Source organism: Populus euphratica, unplaced genomic scaffold (genome assembly GCF_000495115.2).
Source record: "Populus euphratica unplaced genomic scaffold, PopEup_1.0 scaffold41.1, whole genome shotgun sequence".
Classification (NCBI taxonomy): domain Eukaryota; kingdom Viridiplantae; phylum Streptophyta; class Magnoliopsida; order Malpighiales; family Salicaceae; genus Populus; species Populus euphratica.
The window spans coordinates 636,652-659,080 of NW_011499868.1; the positions used below are offsets into that span (position 1 = coordinate 636,652).

The window sequence follows — 22,429 nt, forward strand, 5'->3', positions numbered from 1 at the left end:
TTTTTTATACGGGTATGACCCGGTGGACTCGGTTTTGACCGAAAATGATAGTTTTGACCCGAAACATCCCGAAACTCATTTTTCACCCCGGTCGACATGGTGGGACCCGTATTGACCCGGTGGACTCGGTTTTGACCGAAAATGACGGTTTTGACCCGAAACAGCTCGAAACTCATTTTTCATTGTGGTCGACATGGTGGGACCCGTATTGACCCGACGGACTCGGTTTTGACCGAAAATGACGGTTTTGACCCGAAACGTCCTGAAACTCATTTTTCATCCCGGTCGACATCGTTTAACCCGTATTGACCTGGTGGACTCGGTTTTGACAGAAAATGACGGTTGACTCGAGAAAATATATTTTAAACTTTTTTTTTTATTATTATATTTTTTTGTCATGAATAATAAGATAAAATAACATTCCTAAAAAATTTTAGTGAATCCAAAATTGAGTTACAACAGTACTCAACAAAAAGACTTCTAGCATAGAGATTTGCCTGAGCAACCAAAAACAAGCCATTCTTTGTGTCTCATGTACAGGAAGGTTTTCCCCACGCGGCAGGAAGGGTTTTTTTTTTTTTTTTTTTCTGTATTAGAGTTCAAGTTTTATTATATATATTTATTATTTTTGTGATGTTTTATATATTTATTAGGCTTACAAGATATTTAATAGATCAAAAAATTAATTATAATACATGTAATTTAACCCGGACACATGAGATTATAAAAAAAAAATCATGATAGGAATTCAACTAATTAAGTTTTAAGTTTTTTTTAATAATTATAAGTTTGAATTATTTTACTGTTACTGAAAATTTATATAATTTAATTTTAAAATTTATAAAATTAGTTGAAATATATACAAATTAAATCGGACATCCATATTAGTAAAAAAAAATATATTAATGTTTAAATTTATCATATATTAATCTATACAAACCTATAATCACAACGAAGATTAATAGGATATATATCCCCACAAATTCAACTCCCCTAAATAATTATAAATTTTAGCTCTAAAATTAGCAAGTTTTAACTTTTAGCATATGTGAAAGTTTTTTTTTTAATTTGATCCTAAATCTAATGTCCTGGCTCCCAATATATATGATTAAGTTGGTACAAAAGGTGAAGCATGGATGGAAGATGCATAATTTCTGTATAACTAGATTTTGATGTTTTTGTTTTTAGCTGAAATACACTTTTAGATGCAGCTCAAAAGCACTGCTGAGACGTGATTAAAAAGTAATCAACTGGCCGTGACGGGAGAGGTCATTTGCAGCAGAAGGCAACTATCTCTACTGGTTGGGATTGTAGGCCTTGTCTCCTGAGGCCCACATGCCCATCACATTTCCCATCTATCCGGTGCCAGGCCCACCAACTACAACCTTTCACCTTTGTTAGGGTGAGGACCAGGCCCGTCCATGTCCATTATGATATTAATATGATTTGTTTTTTAAAATAGGTTAATCCATTTTTTATTGTATAAATCAAGCTTCTTAAACCACTCTTTAAAATTTATTTCGACTATCGGAACTCTAAAAAGACTTTAAAATGTATCAACAAAATCCAATAATTAAAATCTAGAAAATAATATGAATATGAATATATTTTAGTGCTTATATTAATATTTCAGGGATGGATCTATTCTCAATCCTAAAAAATCCACTTCCTGTGAATAAAATCTGCAACCTCTCGAGTCTTCATCTAATTTAAAGCCCCATGGTGGTGATACTTGAGAGTCATCGGCTACAACTAATTCTTTCGATAAAATACCGGTGTATATTTTGAAAAAAACAAAGAAATTACAACTTACATATATATAACTTGTAAAGCAACTAAATAGCAAAGGTATTAAGCCAACTGGATTAAGGTTTCAGTTATGAATTTTTAAGTCAACTGGATTAAGGTTTCAGTTATGGATTTTATAGGTTAATATAAATTAATTAATTAATTTTTTTTCAAAAAAACATAATAATTTTTAAGGAGATTTTTTAAATAAAATTAGGTTTTGATCTATTTGATTAGATCAATTTTAAGTTAATTTTTCTTAAACATATCTAAAATAAGAGTTAGGTCAGTAAATTCTATATTAACTCACCAGTCAAGTTAAATTTAATAATTATAAGATATAAAGTTAGAACAATATCAAAATAACATATGAAGTTATTGACAGGAAAAATTTACCTTGGTTAATCTATTTTTTTACTAAAATATCAAAATAAAGTTACTTTAATTAAAAAAATCAAGGGATTTTTACTAAATAAGATCATGTCAGTCAAATAGAATATAAAATATCAAAATAAAGTTAAGTTTAATAATTATAGGATATAAAATTTAAAAATATATTAAAATAATATATAAAGTTATTAAACCCAATCAAGAATTAACTTGGGACTTGAACTAAAAAAAGTAATCCTGGGTAATATATTTATTTACTAAAATATCAAAATAAATTTAGCTTAACTAAAAAAATCAACCAGATTTTTACTAAATAAAACTATGTAAACCTTGACCAAGCTTTTTTTATTAAATTAAAGAGATTAATTTTATTTTTATTTTTCTTCCATCCAAATCAATTTAGATTTTATATTAAGGTGTCCGACCAGTCCAGGTTTTATAACCGTTACATCATCATATTATTATTATTGTTATTGTTAATGGTGTATTTTATCTGTTGTTAATTTACGTGATTAAAGTGGTTAATGGTAGTTAGCGAAGGTTTTCCACTTGGCAAGGTAAATGAATTTATTAACATTATCCATAAGAGAGGATGTATCTGTCAATGATGAGTCATACATAGCCAATTCCATCCATCATAAATAAAACCACCTAATCCAGCAAAACCTGGACAGCTGCATTGCTTTTTTCTCGCACGTGTCACCCCTTTAAAACCCTAACCTCCCTCACCCTTCACGCTCTCTCCTATTGGTCACCGCCCCCCAACCACATCAGCCGGTAAATGAGACATTTTGGTCCCTCAACTCTTTATCATGTATTAATCCGGTTCTCTTACTAAATATGGCTACAGTAACACATCCTATACCATTAGATTTTGGCATTTTGCTGCCCTTCACAGCAACTAATAAAAAATTGACAAAAGGATCATTAATTATAGAAATAGAAATCTAAAAAGGAATGATGTCTCTAACTCTTAAAACTTAGGATTGAACTATTTCATATCACACTTTGAGAGAAGCGAGATCTAAAATTACAATTGAGAGAAGATTTAATCAACTATATCATGTAAGTTGAGCCGTGTTTTGTCTTTTTGGACCAAAATTTAAGTCAAAGAAATAGAAATTAGAGGAATGGTTTGGGATAAAAGACAGTTAAGGATCAAATCAAAAAATAAAATATAGTTGAGGGATCAAAGGTAACATTAAACCCCACATCATCACCAGAATTTCTATCGCCGTTGTTTATTTTAAGACAGAAAATCCTAGAAACTTGCTTGTAAAGATTCTAGCATCAAGCCTCTGCACCTGTTTTTGGGAGAGACACAAGACAAGTGAAACTGGGAAACAACAGCCCCGGAGGGTCTTTGCATATTCTTCTATTTGTCTCTTTGTCTGTTTAAATCTCTCTCTCTCTCAGCCGTTGATCTTGAAAACAAAGAAGAAGAAAATAAAAGGGGGAGTTCTTTTTACTAGAACAAAGGCTTTTGTTATCCAACTTGGACTTCCACCTCACTCCTTTTCCTCCCTCTCTCTTCAAGCCACGAAACCAGGTGCCTTTCTCTCTCTCCCTCTACAATTTTCACTACTTCCATGTGCATGTACTAGCTTCTATTTTGTGTTGTTTAATTCATCATGTTTATGGGATCTACATATAGTTCTGTTTTATGAGATGTATTAGCGGGGCTTGGTTTGTTTTTCTGTTCATGATAAAGTTTTGTTCTTTGAATTTTTTTTGTGTTTTGTGCAGTTTGGTTATGTTTTCATGAATTGGGTCTCTCTCTTTTTTATCAGTTTTAAGGTTGCTATTATTAGAAACTAGCTAGTTCTGTTATGTTTTCTTTTATTGTACTTATTTAAGCTTTCTTGTTGTTTATGCTTTGAGTATTTATGCTTTGAGCTTGAAATTTTAGGCCATGCGTGTAGATAAGTGTATATTCTAGTCATGTAGTTTGGGATGGATGCTTGCTTTTAGTCTATTTAAAGAAACTTATCTCTGGTAGCTTTATTTTACTTAAATCAGAGAGTAAGATCTAATACTAACTAGGTTTGACAGAAAGAGAGAATACTGGAAGCTGTCGACAAAGGGCTGAAATGGATTTATGGATTTTGTTTGAGTATATTTAGAGGGCTGATGCCAGCTTTGGATTTTAGTCTTAGTCTTGTCAAGATAACGGTTGGGTCATATGAAAGAGCGGGGATCATTCTAAATAGAACAGTGCTATTTTCTCCTAAAGCCATCGTAAAAGAATCACCTGCAAAAACAAATGACACGTGAAAAAATCTGGTTATTTGTTCATGTGTTTGTAGGAGGTTCTACTAGCAGAACAATTAATTTTCTTTTAGATATGTAGTGAGAGCACCATGATCTACAATGCTGAGGAGGAGGATGTTCTTGAGAACACTGATGATTTATGCAGATTTTAGCATATAATTAAAAGGCTACAAATCAAATTGGACTATTTGAGGCTTGGGGGGGGGGTGGTTCCAAATACAACCAAAGAAAACGCCATATAATTAAAAGGCTACAAATCAAATTGGACTATTTGAGGCTTGGGGGGGGGGTGTTTCCAATTCAAGCTAAGAATAAGCAACTCCATTTTGATGCTTGGTGCATTCTTGAAATTCATGAAAGTTCAAATATTTCCCCAACTCCTTCAAATATCATTTAGCGTGTCATTTTTTCAGCTTTGGGAGAGCCTGTAATCTCCAGACAGATTTGGGATGGATCTTTTCTCAATCTTGTGAATTGCAGATTGAGAGCATGCAAGCTTCTGCTCCCAACTGGCATAGTATAGGAAGCAACCTTTATCACCTGTCATAGAGTATTGCAATTCAGAAAAAATATTGACGTGGAGATTAATGTAGTGCAATTTCCTTGGGAAGACTTGGTTGCATTTTGGGTTAGTTTGATTGATATTGTAATTACTGATGGCCATTTGATAAGCAAATATGGCATCTGCGTTGATGTTTGTGAAGCTTAGAATAGCAGGGACACACCTGCAAGTTTTTAAGTGAATGATTGTTGTTTTTGGACACTTCAAGTGCTTTATTTTTGCTTAAGAAGTGCTTGCTAATATATTGGGAAAATGGGCATAATATAAACTTGTATTTCCAGTAATGATGTTTCCTTTGCCTGCGGCTGAATCTTTAAATGATTCTCCACTGTTTTTTCAATATCTTTTTTAAAGTATTGGATTTGAGCAAAGTGATTTGCAGATAGATGGATGGAGAGATAAATCATAGTTGGTAATTTAAATTGATAACTTATTGTCCACAAGGAGTGTAAAAATATTCACAGCCAATATGGATGGAGCAGGGTTACTTTTGAAAGTATATTGTAGTTCAGCCCTGGTCTAGATTGTTAGGAAATTTATGAGATTACTATGAGGCTGTATTATTTTATACTAGGTGGTGAAGGTTATTTACAAATGTTGAAATGGATTAGATGGTCAGTACAGTGACAGAGACATAATTGATCTGAAAGGGAACTTCACCTACAAAGACTTGTGACCGTGGCCATATATATGTGGTTGGGATTTATGGCTTTGTTGAGTTGTTTTGTAATTCAATATGTTAAAGTTTTCTTCGTAATCATAGATTTTTTTATTTTCACCAAAATGTCACAGGAAACGCATTATATGTGGGGAAGCCATTGATAGCATGATCTTTTAATTGCACGGCTAACCCTGATTTTTTTTAAAAAAAATTATCCCAGGAGGGGTAGCAAGCTAGAAACAAGCATTTTAGCTAAGGACCCTTGGCTATTTCCAAGTCATTAGGGACTATCGCTATATATTTTGCTTGTGATGTAAGAACTTGATGACCATCTCCATGTGGAAGATTTTGTACATTGGTTCAGTGCATTGGTGGCTTTGGCTGTACACTTTCTGTTAATGTTTAACACTAAGATCATTGCTTCCATGTATGACAATGACAGTTAATTTCACAATAATTGCATATAATTCCTGATATGGGTTGTAATCTGATATGATATTGGCAGGTGCTTTGTAGATATTGTTCAGGATACGCTAGATCTAAATATAAATTGTTGAAGTTGGTCGTATTTACTGAATTTGATCTATGGGGACAGGGGAAGAAAGCACTCCTGCTAAGCCTTCCAAGCCCACATCTTCAAATCAGGTTCCCTTTCTCTCTCTCTCTCTCTCACACACACACACACACACGATTGTACAAACACACATGCACAAAGATTCACATGCCAGCAAGCGTACTAACCCCTCTTCATTGTGTATACAGGAAATACCCACAACACCTTCTTATCCTGATTGGTCAAGTTCTATGCAGGTTTATGTTTATAAAATTCATATTGATATAAATATCTGCAGAAAAAACGTTAAATGCTCATAACTCGGCTTCTGTTTTAGGCTTATTATGGTGCTGGAGCTACCCCGCCTCCCTTTTTTGCCTCAACTGTAGCCTCACCAGCCTCTCACCCCTATCTATGGGGAAGCCAGGTGGATATCTCCTATTGTTTGAGAAAAGCATGTCAGTTACCCTTATCTGACGGAGAAGCCACTTAGGTTTTTTTTTTTTTTTGTTCTGTTGACAATTTTCAGCATCCTTTAATCCCACCCTACGGAACTCCAGTTCCATACCCGGCTTTATATCCTGCAGGAGGTGTGTATGCTCATCCAAACATGGCCCCGGTAATACTTGGTGTTTCTTATGCAAGATTTTTTTTTCTTTTGTGTGTGTGTGCGTGGATGAATTCCCTTCTAGAACCATAGCCAAATATTACTATTTCCCACTCATAGGATTCTATAATTCCTGCCTGTTATTTGGTCATATGATATTTCTTATTCATCATCTCTCTTGCAGACACCAAATTCAGCCCAGGCAAATATAGAGATGGAAGGAAAGGTCCCGAATGGAAAGGGCCGTGCTTCAGCTAAAAAAGCCAAGGGAACTTCTGGAGGCAAAGCAGGGGAGAGCGGAAAGGCAGCTTCTGGTTCTGGAAATGATGGTGCCTCCCAAAGGTTAATTAACCTTAAGTTTATTGGTGATTTTTCCCTTTGAAATGCTTATACATTCAATTCTTGTGATATTGACATATATGCTAACTGAACAGTGCTGAAAGTGGTAGTGATGGCTCATCTGATGCCAGTGAGGAGAATACTAACCAGCAGGTATTTTTCTGTGCACTCTCATTATTTGCTTTCTGTGTGCTCTTATTGCTTAGTGCGAATGATGAATATCATGTAGAAGCATAGGTGACCTATCCCAGAAACTGGTTTTATTTAGTTTGTTCATGCTGTAGAAATCCAGACGCCCTGGATATTTTTGGAATTGCAATTTTCTATGCTAAACTAGCCAATAGAAAGCGTGTTTACTTGATGATTTATCTTTTATTTAATGAATACCTGCCTAAATATTCCAGGAGTATGGTGCAAGCAAGAAGGGAAGCTTCAACCAGATGCTTGCAGATGGTACATTTCTCTTCTCTTTTTTTTTCTCTACCTGTTTTTGTTTGTTTGCTGTGATAGCTTGCTAACATGTTGACTTTCTTCACAGCCAATGCACAAAGTACCTCAGCTGGAGCAAATATACAAGCTTCTGTGACTGGGAAACCTGTGGTGTCTATGCCTGCAACTAATTTAAACATTGGGATGGACTTATGGAATGCATCTTCTGCTGCCGGAGCTACAAAAATAAGACCAAATCCATCTTGTGCCACATCAGGAGTTGTTCCTGCTGGAATGCCTGAACAGTGGATTCAAGTATGAGCGCTGCATTTCTTGTATCAGTCTTGAGCCTTTTTTTTAATCATGTAGTAAAATTCAGTTTCTGAAAGTCAAATTTTGCTGTATGGTCTAATCACTAGGTTTGTATTTCATTTTTTTCATGTTCATGTTGTGCTGTGTTCTGTTTTTTATTATTATTTTTAACTTCTAATAACTCAAATTTTGTGAAAAACTCATACACTCAGTGGCTTTCTCGTATCTCACAAGGTACAGTTCAATTTGTTTTTGAGAATGATAAAGAAGGGGTGTTATTTACAGGAGGCTGTTTTCTGTTTGTCCGCGCAGATATTAGGCTATCTGGATTCCTTTTTCTTACACTGAATTATAGATTTGGGTTCTGACAGGATGAACGTGAATTGAAAAGACAGAAGAGGAAACAATCTAACAGAGAGTCAGCCAGAAGGTCCAGATTACGTAAACAGGTACTGTTGTAGTTTGTGCCTTTTCTTGTCATTGAGTGTTTGCTTATTTCTTCACCATTGTTAGTGCCAGTACAGATGCCGGATCTCCCACTTCTTTTATTTAGATCTGGAGTGATAGCTCGGTGGTAAAACAGGCTACTTAAACTTTCTTTATCAAACTCAGTAGTGAAGGATGATTCTCTAAATCAAATAGAAATTTATGAATAGAAGTCCACCTTCACGGCAACAGTCTTAAGTACACTTAACATGTCTTGAAATAATTTCACTACCTTTTCATTGGCCTAAAAAAAGAGCTCAACAGCTTAAGAACTTTTTTACGGTGTAAAAGCCCCATGATCCTTAAGAGCCCTTTCATAGTTCAAGGTCCAAATTAGAACTTGCTTGTTATCATTCTTTTAATATAAAAGGAAAGAAAGGAAAGCTTCTTTGCATTGTTGTTCGACATGATGTAAATTTTGGGAAACATTTGCTGTTGTTAATCTCCTGTTAAAATATGCTTATATCTATTGCTTTGATTTTTCATCTTTACCAGGCAGAGTGCGAGGAGCTACAAGCCAGGGTACAGAATTTGAGCAATGACAATAGCAATCTCAGAAATGAATTGCAGAGTCTCTCTGAAGAATGCAATAAGCTTAAATCCGAAAATGATTCCATTAAGGTTCATTTTTGTCACTGGACTTTTTTTGAAGCCCTTTCTAATTTATTTAGTGATTGGAACGTGCAACATTAGCATCTTTGCCATTGTTACTTAATATTTATTTTTGTTTTCCTAATCATAAAACAGGGTAATGAAATCCTTGCTAGAAGTTAATCAGTACATGACACCACTAATTTAACAAATGTGGGTTTGCTGTCATAACAGGAGGAGTTGACACGGTTGTATGGACCAGAAGTTGTAGCTAAACTTGAACAGAGCAACCCTGCTTCGGTTCCGGAGTCTCATGGTGATGAGGGAGACAGTTGACAGTAAAGACTGAGACATAACTTGGCATCCGGAACTGGAAGAATATTTTCGTGAATTCCTCCCGTATATTATGACTACCATTAGTCGAACATAGAACATTGGCTTTCCATACTGATCCATACCTTTAACCCTTTAGTTTGTTATAGAAAAATTTATTTACAAAATTTTAACCGGAGCTAGTAACCTTAATGAATCCATGAGCATTGTTGGATTATTAAGTTCAATCAGCTTCTCTGGTTAAAAAGGAACCTCTTTTTTTCCGCCTCCTTGAGGGGGAGTCTTAATGTTAGCTTATAATTCTAGCAAACATAACCTGGAAAGTGAGGAAATGGCTTCTGCTTTTCATTCCAAATCATCAAGATCCGATGTTGGCTTAGTTAGTTTGTTTAGGAAATCTGGAATTTGTGCATTATTAGACCTCAGCTTTCTGTGCAAACAAAGTTTAACAATCCAATGCGAGATGTTAACCGTTCAGAACATATTCTTTCATTAAACGAAATAACAGCTGGATGATAAAGCATTGTCTAGTTACAGATTCGCCTTACATTGCAAATTCAAGATCGAGCACGGCTGGTAGATTCCAGCACAAAGTTGGGCGTCTAATCACAGATGATGACTCTTATACTGAATACTCGAGAGTAATCCTGGCAATTATTAAAACAACAAATACAAGCAGCAATCGTCTGTGTTGTTTTTGAATTGTTGTTTCATATTTAATATATTTACATGTTTTTTTTATCGAAAACCTGACATGGTACAGAAAATGAACAAAAATCAAACCATATTTTTATTTCTTAGCTTTTCGGTAGGCTAGGTGCTAATCTAGTTATCTTATTCTTACATACAAGTGTAAGCACAACTTCCGTGATCCTGTTGAAAAATCTAAGCTCATAAGCAACATATTGACTGGAGTCTAAGATAGGTTTTCCTCAGCTGATTGGTAAGGGAAGCAAACTATGATGAAAGGAATTGAGAATTTGAATGATAACGCCTCAATGATGGATGGGAGAGCTCTTAATCCTTTGTCAGGGATTTGAAATTGGGCACATGAATGGTTAAGGACAGAGTTTCAATCAGCATGATAAGATTCAGTATCCAAGATTGTTGTTGTCTGCTCTTCAATGGCAGGGACTTCAGGATGCCCTTCTGGGTGATTAGGGGCATCCTTTAACATTTGGTCAGCTGGTTCAGAGAAAGATTGCAAAGTTTCAGGATTGGCCAGAATGGAGATCGGTAGCATTAACAAACAAACTAAAACAAGTGCCAACATCATCCAAACCTGATCCCATAACCTTCAAAAGCATTCTCTTAGCATATTGAAGTTCTGCTCGGTGATTGCTGATGAGTTTGACCTGCAAAATTGAAGAAATCAGATCACTTTAAATTTGCATTTTCACATGTAAGATGAAAATCAGAACAAAAAGGATGCAGTCTACATGCAATATTTTGATCAATTACAGGGAACAGAATAGGAAAAAGTCGTTGGTCTTGAACCATCTTAAAGTAAATTGGAAAATGGACATGAATGCACTTCAGAGTTAAGAATTCATATAAATTACAATGTCCTAAACTTGATAACAATAAAGAGTGCATACCATTTCACCATATGCTATGCCCATAATCAGATCAACTCTAGCTTGATGCCTCGATAAGAATGGACGCAGGTGGTTCATATACAATTGCTTAGCCCCCTGTTTGAAAGTAAGATATTCAATTTCAGTATAGGTTCATCCCATGTCTTGATCAAATATACTTCATCATGCTGTGTATAATAGAGATGTGGCACCACAAAATGCCAATGTGATGAATATATCACTAGCTCCTAACAAATGATAACCAATACACAAGCTAGATTTATTTTGTCGACATGTATAAAATGACATAAGATTGAGGATATTCAATCAGAGGAAACGACTCAATTCTATCTAAGGAGAATTAAGGAGTTTAGGATCAAAATTTACTTCAGCAGATGGAAGTTGAAGCCACACCAGAAAAGCAAACTTCATGTGATAATACATCGGAAACCTGGAGAAAGATAAACAATGATCAAGGACTAATCAAAGTAATAAATAAATACATAGATATACAAGTTATGCATGCTACGTATCTCTTAACTCCTAGATGGAATATTTTTAAGTCCTATGCAGCATTTACAAGATTAGAAAGAACTAGTCCTATGGAACCAAATCAGATGATTTAGACTTCAGAACTAAAAACTCAGGGTTCAGAACTTACCAAGAGATCAACTTGTCTGTAAAAATCTCAGCAAGGGTGAAAGATCCATATGCTGCAATTATAGCAAGATACTCAGGAAGTATGAATAACAATGCCAAGAGATAAGCGGGTCCCCAACTACAACCATCTCTCAAAACAAAACAAAATATAATAAAAGGGCATAATTATCAAACGTCGAGCACCGCACAAATATGTATCATAAGCTCTGTAGATATGCATTGCTTTGATTGACTGCTCAATTAATGCCAGACATAAAGTAGAGGGTGCGGTGCGTCAAGATTCCACGTCCACTTTGCAACACAGTAAAAGGCATGAAACACAATACAAACACAAGGTCTTACTTATTTGTTTCTTCCTACCTCAATACCCATGTAAACATTCAAAAGAAAGGGAACAGACATACTGAAAACTGGAAATTAGAATTGAATAGCTATTATAGGACACAAGTAGGGAAAATTTTACTCTATGAAGAATAGAATGAAGATAGTCATTGCCTTAAAAGTAGGTTGAAAGAATTTAAAAAAAAAAGGCACCGATAACTTATTTGTTTCTGAGAACCAATAACAAATTTTCCATGGGAAAAAGGATGAGAAAGAAAACCTAAGAAACAGAAACTCTCGAACCTGCCCAGTACATTAGCCACTTCTGTTCCTCATTTTCATCTTTTCTCTCAATTGCTTTGAATGTATTGTAGACAGGTAAGACAATCCCCACAGAACAGCTGCATGAGTGGGGAAAAAAATCAAGTTAATTGCTACCATCTTCTGGCATCGAATGATGAAAAACAGGGTGAAACAATAGATAGCGGCTATCCAAAACCCAAAACTGGAATCCTAGATAGACATCTGGAACAAAAAATTATTCACACCTTAAGTACTAAAAGAGATATATATCAACATGGATGCCAAAATGAAAACTATAATTATCAAACATCCATCAATCAAAACTCACCATGCTGTTCTTACTACAATGTTAGATCCAAGTGGGCAAAGAAGTAACCGCAACCCGACCTGCTTCACATAATAAAAAATCATAAACACAAAATTATTTAAAAACACACAAGGATTTATGCAAAATCCACAACCTCAACCCATAACTAGGTGGTGTTGGCTACATGAACCGCCCCCCATCCGACAGTGGGCAGATGTGCTCACAAAACAGCCATCCAAAAAATGGGACTAGCCCATTTCAATTACCCTTCAGTTTAACACCCTTATAGACCCTTCCCCTTTCTTTTAGCCTCTTTTCAAACTACCCCTAGCTTCACCACCGGTCGCCCGCATTCAATTCTATCATGGGCTAAACATTCCATAACCCTTTGAGACACTAGATCCCTCTAGAAGACAACATGCCTCCTAAATAAGGTTCAATTGCAGTTCATTCACCAAATTTAATCAATTCATATAATTTTTAATACTGCACCGGTAATGGCCCACAACAGCTAGCATAATTTTAAGGCATCTAAATCATGAAATCAGCTTCTTCAATTCAATTACAGTTAATTTTGTCTGTTCTCTTAAGCATCGAATGAAATAGATCCGTATATCCATAAAAGCTACAAAATTGGATAATTAATGGGATTTAATGACTGATAAATTAATTGCGTAAAACAATAGTAAAATCGAAACCGTAACAGATGCTAGTTTTTTGTGTAAAACATAAGAAAATCAGGATGCTACTGTAATTGCTAACCTCGTTCGCTACGTTGGATCCCAAAAAAGCCATTCCTGGAAGGAATCGAAGCAGAGAGTTTCTTAAGTTGTGAAACTGAGTGCTGGGCAAGAAAATAGGGTTTATGGCACTTTTTGTCCATGCACTCTTGGTTTCTTTTCGATCTTGCCCTTGGGTAGATTTTTTTGTTATTTTAACAATTTACCTATAGATTAAAACTTCACCTGAGTGTTAACCCATGTCTCGGTGATTCGAGATCTGAGTCTTGCCAGGTTAAAAATAAAAAAATAAAATTAACGTGATAACATTTGATTAAAAATCTGAATAGTCTCGTAACTCGTTTAGGTCAGGAAAAACTTAGTAAAAAATAATATTATTTTTATTTTTTAATTCAAAAAAATTAGTTAAGCTAAATTAATCGGGTAAACCACCTAATCCAAAATTTATCTTAGATTAACATCCAATTAGATTTAAAAACTATGATTCTATCTTTTATTTTTATTATTATAAATTCAGTTAAGGTTATCTGTTAACCTATCAAGCATATGTGCATTGGGCATAAAAGAATTAATATGTGACAATTTTAAAAATAAAATAAAATCTAAAATTTAATACTATAGAAGTTAATTAAGAATTATATTTAAAAAAGTTGTATACTTTATCTTATAGTTTAAAATTTTAATTCATGTTCTGATTTTAATTAACACTATAATTATTTTTAAAATATTAATTCAAAATTATCTTGAATTTTGCGAGAAATAGTGAGAAAAAAAACTTCCATCTATCATGTTTGATAAAGATAACGACTGAATAGTTTATATTTTGAAATTAATTAATTAGTCTTTATAAGATAAAATATAATTAAATAGTATAAAAATCGTTATTTATGGACGGGAATTGGTGCTAATTACTGATAAAATAGTTTTTCTGAAAAGAATTCAATTTATGTTTTTTTTAAGAAAATATTGATGGAAATTTAATTCCATCTATAACTCCATAAAAAATTACATCTATAACTCCATAAAAAAATTAAAAAATATTATAAGAATATTTATCACGAAGCATCTAATAATAAAATAATATAATTAATAAAAATAAAATAAAATAATAAGAACAAGAAAATTAGGGGATGAAAAAAAAACTTTTATTTCTTAATAATTTATAGTTATATATGTGTATCTTATATTCTCTTAACAATATTTGTATTTATAAGCACATGCACATTAATATTTTTAAAGGTTATAAAAAGATGTAGATTTAAATAAATTTTGAAAAATTTAAATAAACTTTATGATAATAAATAAACATTATAATAAAAGGGTGTAGAAAGACACTTAAATATTTATATACATTGTATGATTTTATAATACTCCCTTTTAAATGTCTATTATATAGCCTTACATATTAAAAACTTTCTCATTAAAAACCTTGCTAGAAAAATCTAATAGGACAAAACCTAGACTAAAATAAAAAAAAGTGTATTGTGTATTAACTCTTCATTATGAATATATCATCTCAAATTTTTATTTTATTCCAATATTTTGTAGCAATTCTTCAAACATTGTAGTTCGTAATATTTTAGTGAACAAATCTACTAGATAATCTTTCAAGTTAAACATCAATGTCACCATACTTTTTAAAGTCATGTATGAAAATTTTTTTTGGTGAGATATGTTCTATCTCATTTGATGTATTCTCTCTTTAATTGAGTTATGCATGTAATATTGTCTTTATACAGAATGGTGGGAGTTTCTCTCATAAAAGATAAATCACATATTCTATGAATATGCTGAGTCATTGATATCAGCCACATACGCTCACATCTGGCTTTATAGATTGCAAGTATTCAACATGATTAGATGAAATAACAACTAATATTTGTTTTGTAGATTTTCATGATATAGTAGTATTATAACCTATTTCAGATCGACCTTTATATAAATCATATAAAAATTTTGCATCAATATATCCAACTAATTCATAATTAGAATTATTTGAATAAAATAAGTTTATATCCATATTTCATTCTAAATAACAAAAGAAAGTGTTTAATTTCATTCCAATATCTATAGGTAAGAGATGAACTATGTCTTGCTATATTAGGTTGTGTATCATTAGCAAGATGTATTGGCACACCAATTACACTGAAATATGATACTTTAGGACCGAGTGATTTTTTATTATCCTCACAAGGTCTAATAGAATTTTTTTTAACATCAAGTGACTGAACAACTATTTATGTACTCAATGGATGTGTTTTATCTATATAAAATCTTTTAAAGACTTTTTCTGTGTAAGTTAATTGATGAATGAGAATTTCATCTGCTAAATGCTCGATTTGCAGGCTAAGATAAAATTTTAATTTTCTCAAATTTTTCATCTCAAACTCTTTCTTTAAATAATTTATTGTCTTTGGTATATCTCCATGAGTTCTAATAATATTTAAATCATCAACATACACAACAATAATAACAAAATCAAATTCTGATTTCTTTAAAAAAACACATAGGTATATAAGATTATTATTATACTTTTCTCTTAATAAATATTCACTAAGATCATAATATCATATACATCCTAACTGTTTTTACCTATATAAAGATCTTTGTAACTTGATTGAGTAAACTTTTTGGAGGATTTGAATTATATACTTCAAACATTTTAAATTCTTCAGGAATTTTTATATAAACATCATTATCAATTCACCTATATAAATAGATTATAACTATATCCATTAGACATATATAATAAAAAATAAGAATCAAATATCACAAATAAAAAAGTTTGAGGATAATATTGAAAAAAATTTATAGTTTTATAAATTATTTTAAATAAAATAAATAATAAAAAAAATAAACCAGATTTAAAGGAAAAATAAATTGAATGATGCTTTAAAAATTTAAAGGGTCAGGGGCAGAAATCAAGAGAAAAATAAAGCCCTTAATATCAAACCAGAAATTAATAAGCTACATGTGACATTTAAGAAGCGAGAGGATGCCAAGATAGTATTAATCATATCAAGAAAGGTTGTCTTCAACCATCTAGGTGGTGACCAAGTGGTAAAGATTTGGGACTAAGGAGTTTGCTCCCTCTGTGGTCTCAGGTTCGAGTCTTTTTTTTTTTTTTTTTTTTTTTTTTTTTTTTTTTGATTTACGTGGGGTGTCCGGGCCAGCTTGCGCGCACCACGACTAATCCCCACGGCCCACTGAACACCCTGCAAGCCCAGTAGGCATGTAAGGCACCGCGGGGGTGACAGGCGTGCACACCAGGACTCGAACCCATGTGCGATGGAAGGAGCTTGGCTCCTGCCACCGCTAGGCCAAGCCCCTCAGGTTCGAGTCTTTGGTTACTCATATGATGGCCACTGAATGCTTACATGGTCGTTAACTTTAGGATTCGTGGGATTAGTCGTGGTACGCGCAAGCTAGCCCGGACACTGGTGCCTTTGATGCAATAATAAACCACTTTTTATTTTTAAATTATATTTTATATTTATTAAAATACTAAATTGTCTTCAAATTAACCTGATTATTACTATAAAAAAACAAAGATAAAAATACAAAAAATTCTATAAATACTAGTTTAACTCATTTTGATTTTAAATATAATATAGTTATTTCACTTGGTATTTCAGCCTCTTTTCTCCAGTTAATATCCGCTGTTTATAAATTAAAAAAAAAAAAAGCATAATAAATACTTGCCTCTTTTTTCTCTTTTTTTCTTTTTTTTCTTTTTTGTTGAACAGCAGGCAAGAGAAAAATGTTGATAGTTATGCAGCTGCTAATTCTGAAAAAGCTAAGAAGGCCGTTGAAGGGGCTCTTACGCAAGCCTTGGAAGCAGCTCATTTTGCGAAGGTTGAGAAGGATATTGAAGGAGCTAGTTAAGGAGGAGGTGATGGAAAGGAGTGATGGTATGTTTGTGTTAATACTCGTGTTCTTGCTGTTGAAGGAGATAGATGAAATGATCTGTTAATACTCGTTTTCTTTTTCTTTTTCTTTTTCTTTTTCCAAAAATATGAAGTTTCCAAACATAATAAAACTAATTTCTAATTTTTGGCTTAAATATGTTCGAGTTTTTTGTTTAATTGATATTATTCCTATTTTATTAGAATACCACCCTATCATTTATTTATTTTTCATGTCCTCCCTCTCTCTTTTTTAATTTTTTATGGGTAAGAGTTCTATCTTTTTGATAATTATCAGTTTTTTCATGTTTTAAGATTCCTTTCTGCACTGAGAAATTATTCTTGCGTTAATTTTCTACGATTTTTGTATTTTTATTTATTTTAAAAGGATATTACCATGCTGATGTGACCAGGGCTTGAATTTATCTCTTAAATTTGGCTGTTCTCTTTCGAATAAATGGATTCTATTTTTTGGTTGCTGACAGACTTGGCATGGCTGTTTTCATGCCGTGTTCATTCAGGTGCCAACCTTCCTTCTTTTTTTCTTTTTTTTTTGTTATCATTTTTTAAATTTTCAAATGTATTTTTTTGATGTACATGCATAGATTATTGACACCCATTGTAAGGAATGGGGAAGGACACAAAAATGTTATACAAACATATAGTAGGAGAATAAAACAGAATTCATAAAAATAAAATTATAAAAGGGTAAAATCAGTAGAAAATCAAGTTTTGTTCTTTCTATGCTTCTGTTTCCCTCCCTGCTTTCTGGTTTTTTGTCAAATCTGTTGAGGGTTTTTGCCGGCTGGAAGCCTTGAGTTTTGGATTTTCTAAATTGGTAGCGGCAGTAAATGATGATCAAGCTCGGATTGAGGCCTTCTGGTTTCGTTTGCTGCTGTTCTGTGCCACTTGATTTTAGCGGGTGGCTTTTCTTGGTATTATGAAAGTACTGGTGTCTCTTGTGGTTTAGTCAGCTATGGAGGCCAGGAGATTTTCTGCTGTAAATTGGTGAAGCTCTTGGAGGTTTGGATTGCACATTTCATATGGTTTCTTGGACCATTAAGGACTTGTTTTTCAGTCAGAAACACTTCATGCAAAAAAGTAATCATGGGAACAGAGAAATGGCAGATTATGATTCTCTAATTGGGATTATCCCTTTCAATTTATATTTCTACAGATCTTTTGATAACAGGCAAAAGTTCTGTGCAATTTATACAAAAGAGAGACCTAGAGAATGACTAGAGAAACTCAGCCCCATTCTTTCTTTCTAGCAAGACACCAACAGAAAAGAGAGAACTACCAAAAGTAAGAAACTATATAGTTTTGGGATACATTCATCATTACATCCCAAAAAAACAACCTAATCAACTTCTAGATCGCCATTTGTTTCTAACACTTCCAAGCAGATGTAGCAATAAGGGGCCTCTCTTTCCAGCAAAGAACCAACTCAGCCAGCCGTTTTGCCACATAGAAACCTCTCACTTGCACCTTCCCCAACAAAGACTCGGCTTGAAAATCAGCAAACTGACTCGATTGCACTGACCTCATTCCTGCCCCAACAAATACCTCCCTCCATCGCGACGCTGCTTGCCTTCCGCACCCTTCAACTGCTGCCAAAATCTTGGGTTTCAGCAGGAATATCTCAATTTTCCTAGCCCAATCGCCACCAGTAATAGCTGCTGCATCCAAGGAATCAAACATCATTGAATAAAATTCAAGACAATCAACAAAGTTCCTCCTAAAAGACGATCCAGTTCCAGATTCTGTCCACCCTTCACTGTCCACAACTATGACTACACTTGGTGAAACTCGGCGGACATCATTAACAAACGTAGTAACATTATTTGTTGAACCTAGACGGCGAAATATTGTTGGAGATAAGATAACAGCAGTTTTCTCTCCATCAACAAACTCGATTGCTTTGAAAGATAGCATTTCAAAAGTACGGAAAGGCACAAACTCTATATGGAGTCTGATCTTGAGTTCATGAGCGAATTGAGAGAGTCTTTCTTTGATCAATTTGGTTTCAATCACAGTGTCTTCTGTTATAACAGCAGTGATTCGAAGAAGCGGAGACGTGAGATTATTGCACGAGTCTGCTTTGTCTACAAGTTCCCTCATTAAAGAAGCATAGTGGCAGCCAAATCCAATATCGAAGTCTATGACATGAAGAAACACTAAATTTCCATTAAGGGAATCAAGAATAGCTTGGTTGGTGGTGAAGTCAGCGAACATGGGGATTGGAGAGATCCTGAAGAAGGCATCGTAGGCCTTAATGGTTTGGACAATATTGGACCACGAAGGGATTACAGGATTTGTTTGCGGCCGAGTTGATCCGGTAGCAAGGAGAGACTGGAGAGCCTCTTTGAAGAAAAAAGCGGCTCTTTGGAGTGGTTTACCAATTGGTGATTGAAGTCGATGATTGAGCCGTTCCAATATCGCTTGTGCAAGTTGTAGCTCGTTCGTGTCGAAACAATCTGCTGCTTTGATAAGCTCTTGAATGAAATCAAAACCAGCATTCCAATTTCCAATATTGTTATGAAAACTATGGGACAAATCAAGAGAAGTCAAATTGTGAGTTGGGATAGAATTAATGTACATATCGTTAAAATCAGAGTGAAGAAACTGGGTAGCATCCATCTGATGAGATGCAGTGAACTCAGGAAGGTTATGGCTTTGGATTTGAGACTCACTGCAGGGACCGAACTGTGGAAAATTCTTGATGAGGGCAGGAGCAGAATCATCATGGAAGTCCAAATCTCTCATGATAGAATCCCAATCCAAAGTTTGCAAGACATGATCATCCCACTCAATAGGATCGTTTGCTGAGGCCGGTTTGCCAGCTCGTGCAGGACTTGGACTTCGACGCAGGTCAAGAACCGAAGTGGGTTCGTAGCACAAGTTTTGATTGTTGGGGTTAAAGCTGATGTTTCGGCTGTTATTGTTGGTGTTGTTGCAAGACACTGGTTTTGGGTTTTGAGATTGGTTGTTGCAGCTGCTGTTTTGTGGTGAGGGAACTGGAACTTTCATAGCTAAGAGCACAAAGGTAAGTAGCCCCTCTGTGTTTGAGACTCCTTCAATTTTCTTTCTCTGCTTGTTTTGAGTGCTTGAGAAAGTGGGGAATGGCAAGGGAGAGGGGGCTTTTGGTGGTTATGATAACTGGCTTTTTATCTTTGCTTGTGTGCATGAGGGGTATCAAGGCATGGTGATCCATGAGAGACATGTGTGGCCATGGCATGCTAGACACGAGTCAGACCGATCCTTTTTATCTCTTCGAAGCTTGTAACTCAAGTCTCTACTTTGCCTTTAGCCTTTTTAGGATTCGTTGTTTATTTTCCCACCTCAGCTGTTCTGATATTGTTCAGGCAGTAGTTTTCTTTCATGGTGTTGGCACCAAGTTACAGTCACTGCTGCCAGTTTGCAGACCTCAATTATTTTGCTTCTGTTAAAGATGTGGGGCTCGAAATTAACTAAGTTTCTAGCCTAATAAATTATATGTATAAATACATTAACTCAGTTGCAAACACTAATTGTGAATTGACTTCTTTGTTTGTTTTTGCAGAACTCGAGAATGGTTGAACAAAATGTGAAGTTGCCACATGCAAACATACTGCCTGTCCCCATCGTCCTTTCTCTTCAATGATTTTACTTTGGTTTCCTTCTTGTGATCTGCCTACCCAGAAAGTGGAAGCAAAGAAGTGATAAATAAATCAGTCAGATGGCCATTTTGATTACAATCACTTTCTCCAACCCTAGGATACAAGACGCCAAAGTTGGAGCTTCATGCTAGACGATGCAAGGAATAGAAATGAGAGTTGATGCCCCTCCACATCATATGGAGTTAGCATATAGAGCTTCTTGCAAGTTAGAATCTCAAAAATTCAAGTTTTATTAGGTGCCAACAAAGTTTTAGCAATACTTACTTTGTAGACTTAGTTATTTTTAAAAAAAATATATGTTAAAATAATATGTTCAATACTTACTTTGTAGACTTAGTTATTTAAAAAAAAAATATATGTTAAAATAATATATTTTTTAATTATTTTTATATTGAAATAATAAAAAAATTATTTTAAAATAAAAAATTCAAATTTTTTAACACTCCTATTGAAATGTGGGGTCAAACTCCCCTTCAAAATTTAAATACATCAACAGTTAAGAGTGAAACAGGTTTACATCCTTTTCATTCAAAAAAATTTAAAATCCATCTCCACTAAAATAGTACCTCCTGTCTTCCTGAATAAATTTAGGAGAAAGGATAAAACGTGGAAAAAATTGGTAGTTATTTTTATCCTGGTGTCTCTAACAATTGTTTGATTTGTTTTCTCGTGTTAAAGATTTAGGGCTATTTATTTTTATATTTTAAAAATGTTTTAAAAAAATTAAATTTTATTTTTCATTTTAAATTAATATTTTTTAGTATTTTCAGATTATATAATATGTTGATATTAAAAATAATTAATATTTTAAAAAACTATTATTTTCATAAATGTTTTAATAAAAAAATAACCGTTACTCCAATTTAATTATACATTGTATGTGTGAAATATTGTGCATTTTCATTGTATATTTTTTTGTCCTTAAATTTTTTAATTTGGTTATTGAATTTTTTAAATTTTATCAATTCATATCAATTAATGATTGAATTTAACAGTTATTTTTTTTTGTGAAGTTTCAAAAAAAAGTCTATGCATTAAATTGGTTTTTAGTTTTGCAAAGAAGAATTCGGTTTTGTTGTTGGGAGTAATAAAAAATAAAGGGTTAAAAATGAAAAATTTGGCAAGGCATTTAAAAAAAATATTGTATCAACGCTTTTTTCAAAAATATAGGGCTTGGATATTGTCCAATTTGTTTTATGTCCTTTAGCGGTGGATTAAGATTCAAAGATGTTTTTTTTTGTATTTTTAACTTATTTAAGTTTTTTTTTATGAGTCGCAGAATTAATTTCTTGAGATTATTAGAGTGTTTTTTAAATAAAAATGTGTTGAAGTCAGGTTTTTGAATAAAAGATTACACTGCTTAATTTTTTAACCACTTTTATAGTATTCAAAATATAGTATTCAAAATATGATATTCAAATGATTCATCATTTGTTTTATTTGCTGTAATAAATAAGTATTGTTTATTTAAAAAAAAGTTAAAAAACATTAAAAATCCAAGCACATGGCATAATTATAGGCTCACACACTTGGGCTTAGTTTTAAGGGTTTAGGTGCTCAAAGTAAAAAAAAAAATTTGGAATTTCATGAAATTTTTTTAAGTGAAGACAACTGAATGATCCTTTAATTCTTGAT

The 22,429-nt window shown here is 33.5% G+C and overlaps 3 protein-coding genes across 3 annotated transcripts; 1 reads left to right on the forward strand and 2 right to left on the reverse strand.

Annotated features, from left to right (window-relative positions):
- Nucleotides 1-3,442: 3,442 nt before the first annotated feature.
- On the forward strand, nt 3,443-9,573 carry LOC105126538 (G-box-binding factor 1). The gene is made up of 12 exons (XM_011027424.1): nt 3,443-3,727; nt 6,178-6,317; nt 6,435-6,482; nt 6,563-6,652; nt 6,755-6,844; nt 7,017-7,174; nt 7,267-7,324; nt 7,576-7,624; nt 7,710-7,915; nt 8,284-8,361; nt 8,894-9,019; nt 9,224-9,573. The coding sequence occupies exons 2-12, from the start codon at nt 6,258-6,260 to the stop codon at nt 9,323-9,325; spliced, it is 1,065 nt and encodes a 354-aa protein (XP_011025726.1). The 5' UTR covers nt 3,443-3,727; nt 6,178-6,257; the 3' UTR covers nt 9,326-9,573.
- Nucleotides 9,574-10,097: 524 nt separating this feature from the next.
- HVA22K (HVA22-like protein K) lies at nt 10,098-13,365 on the reverse strand. Its single transcript, XM_011027425.1, has 8 exons — nt 13,253-13,365; nt 12,512-12,570; nt 12,184-12,281; nt 11,561-11,612; nt 11,287-11,350; nt 10,921-11,016; nt 10,605-10,677; nt 10,098-10,507 (listed from the first exon to the last, which is right to left on the reverse strand). Exons 1-8 carry the CDS (start codon nt 13,283-13,285, stop codon nt 10,395-10,397), a joined length of 588 nt encoding a protein of 195 aa, XP_011025727.1. The 5' UTR covers nt 13,286-13,365; the 3' UTR covers nt 10,098-10,394.
- A 4,892-nt stretch (nt 13,366-18,257) lies between these two features.
- On the reverse strand, nt 18,258-20,468 carry LOC105126540 (scarecrow-like protein 15). Its single transcript, XM_011027426.1, has one exon. The coding sequence runs from the start codon at nt 20,163-20,165 to the stop codon at nt 18,525-18,527; it is 1,641 nt and encodes a 546-aa protein (XP_011025728.1). The 5' UTR covers nt 20,166-20,468; the 3' UTR covers nt 18,258-18,524.
- Between the last annotated feature and the right edge of the window lie 1,961 nt (nt 20,469-22,429).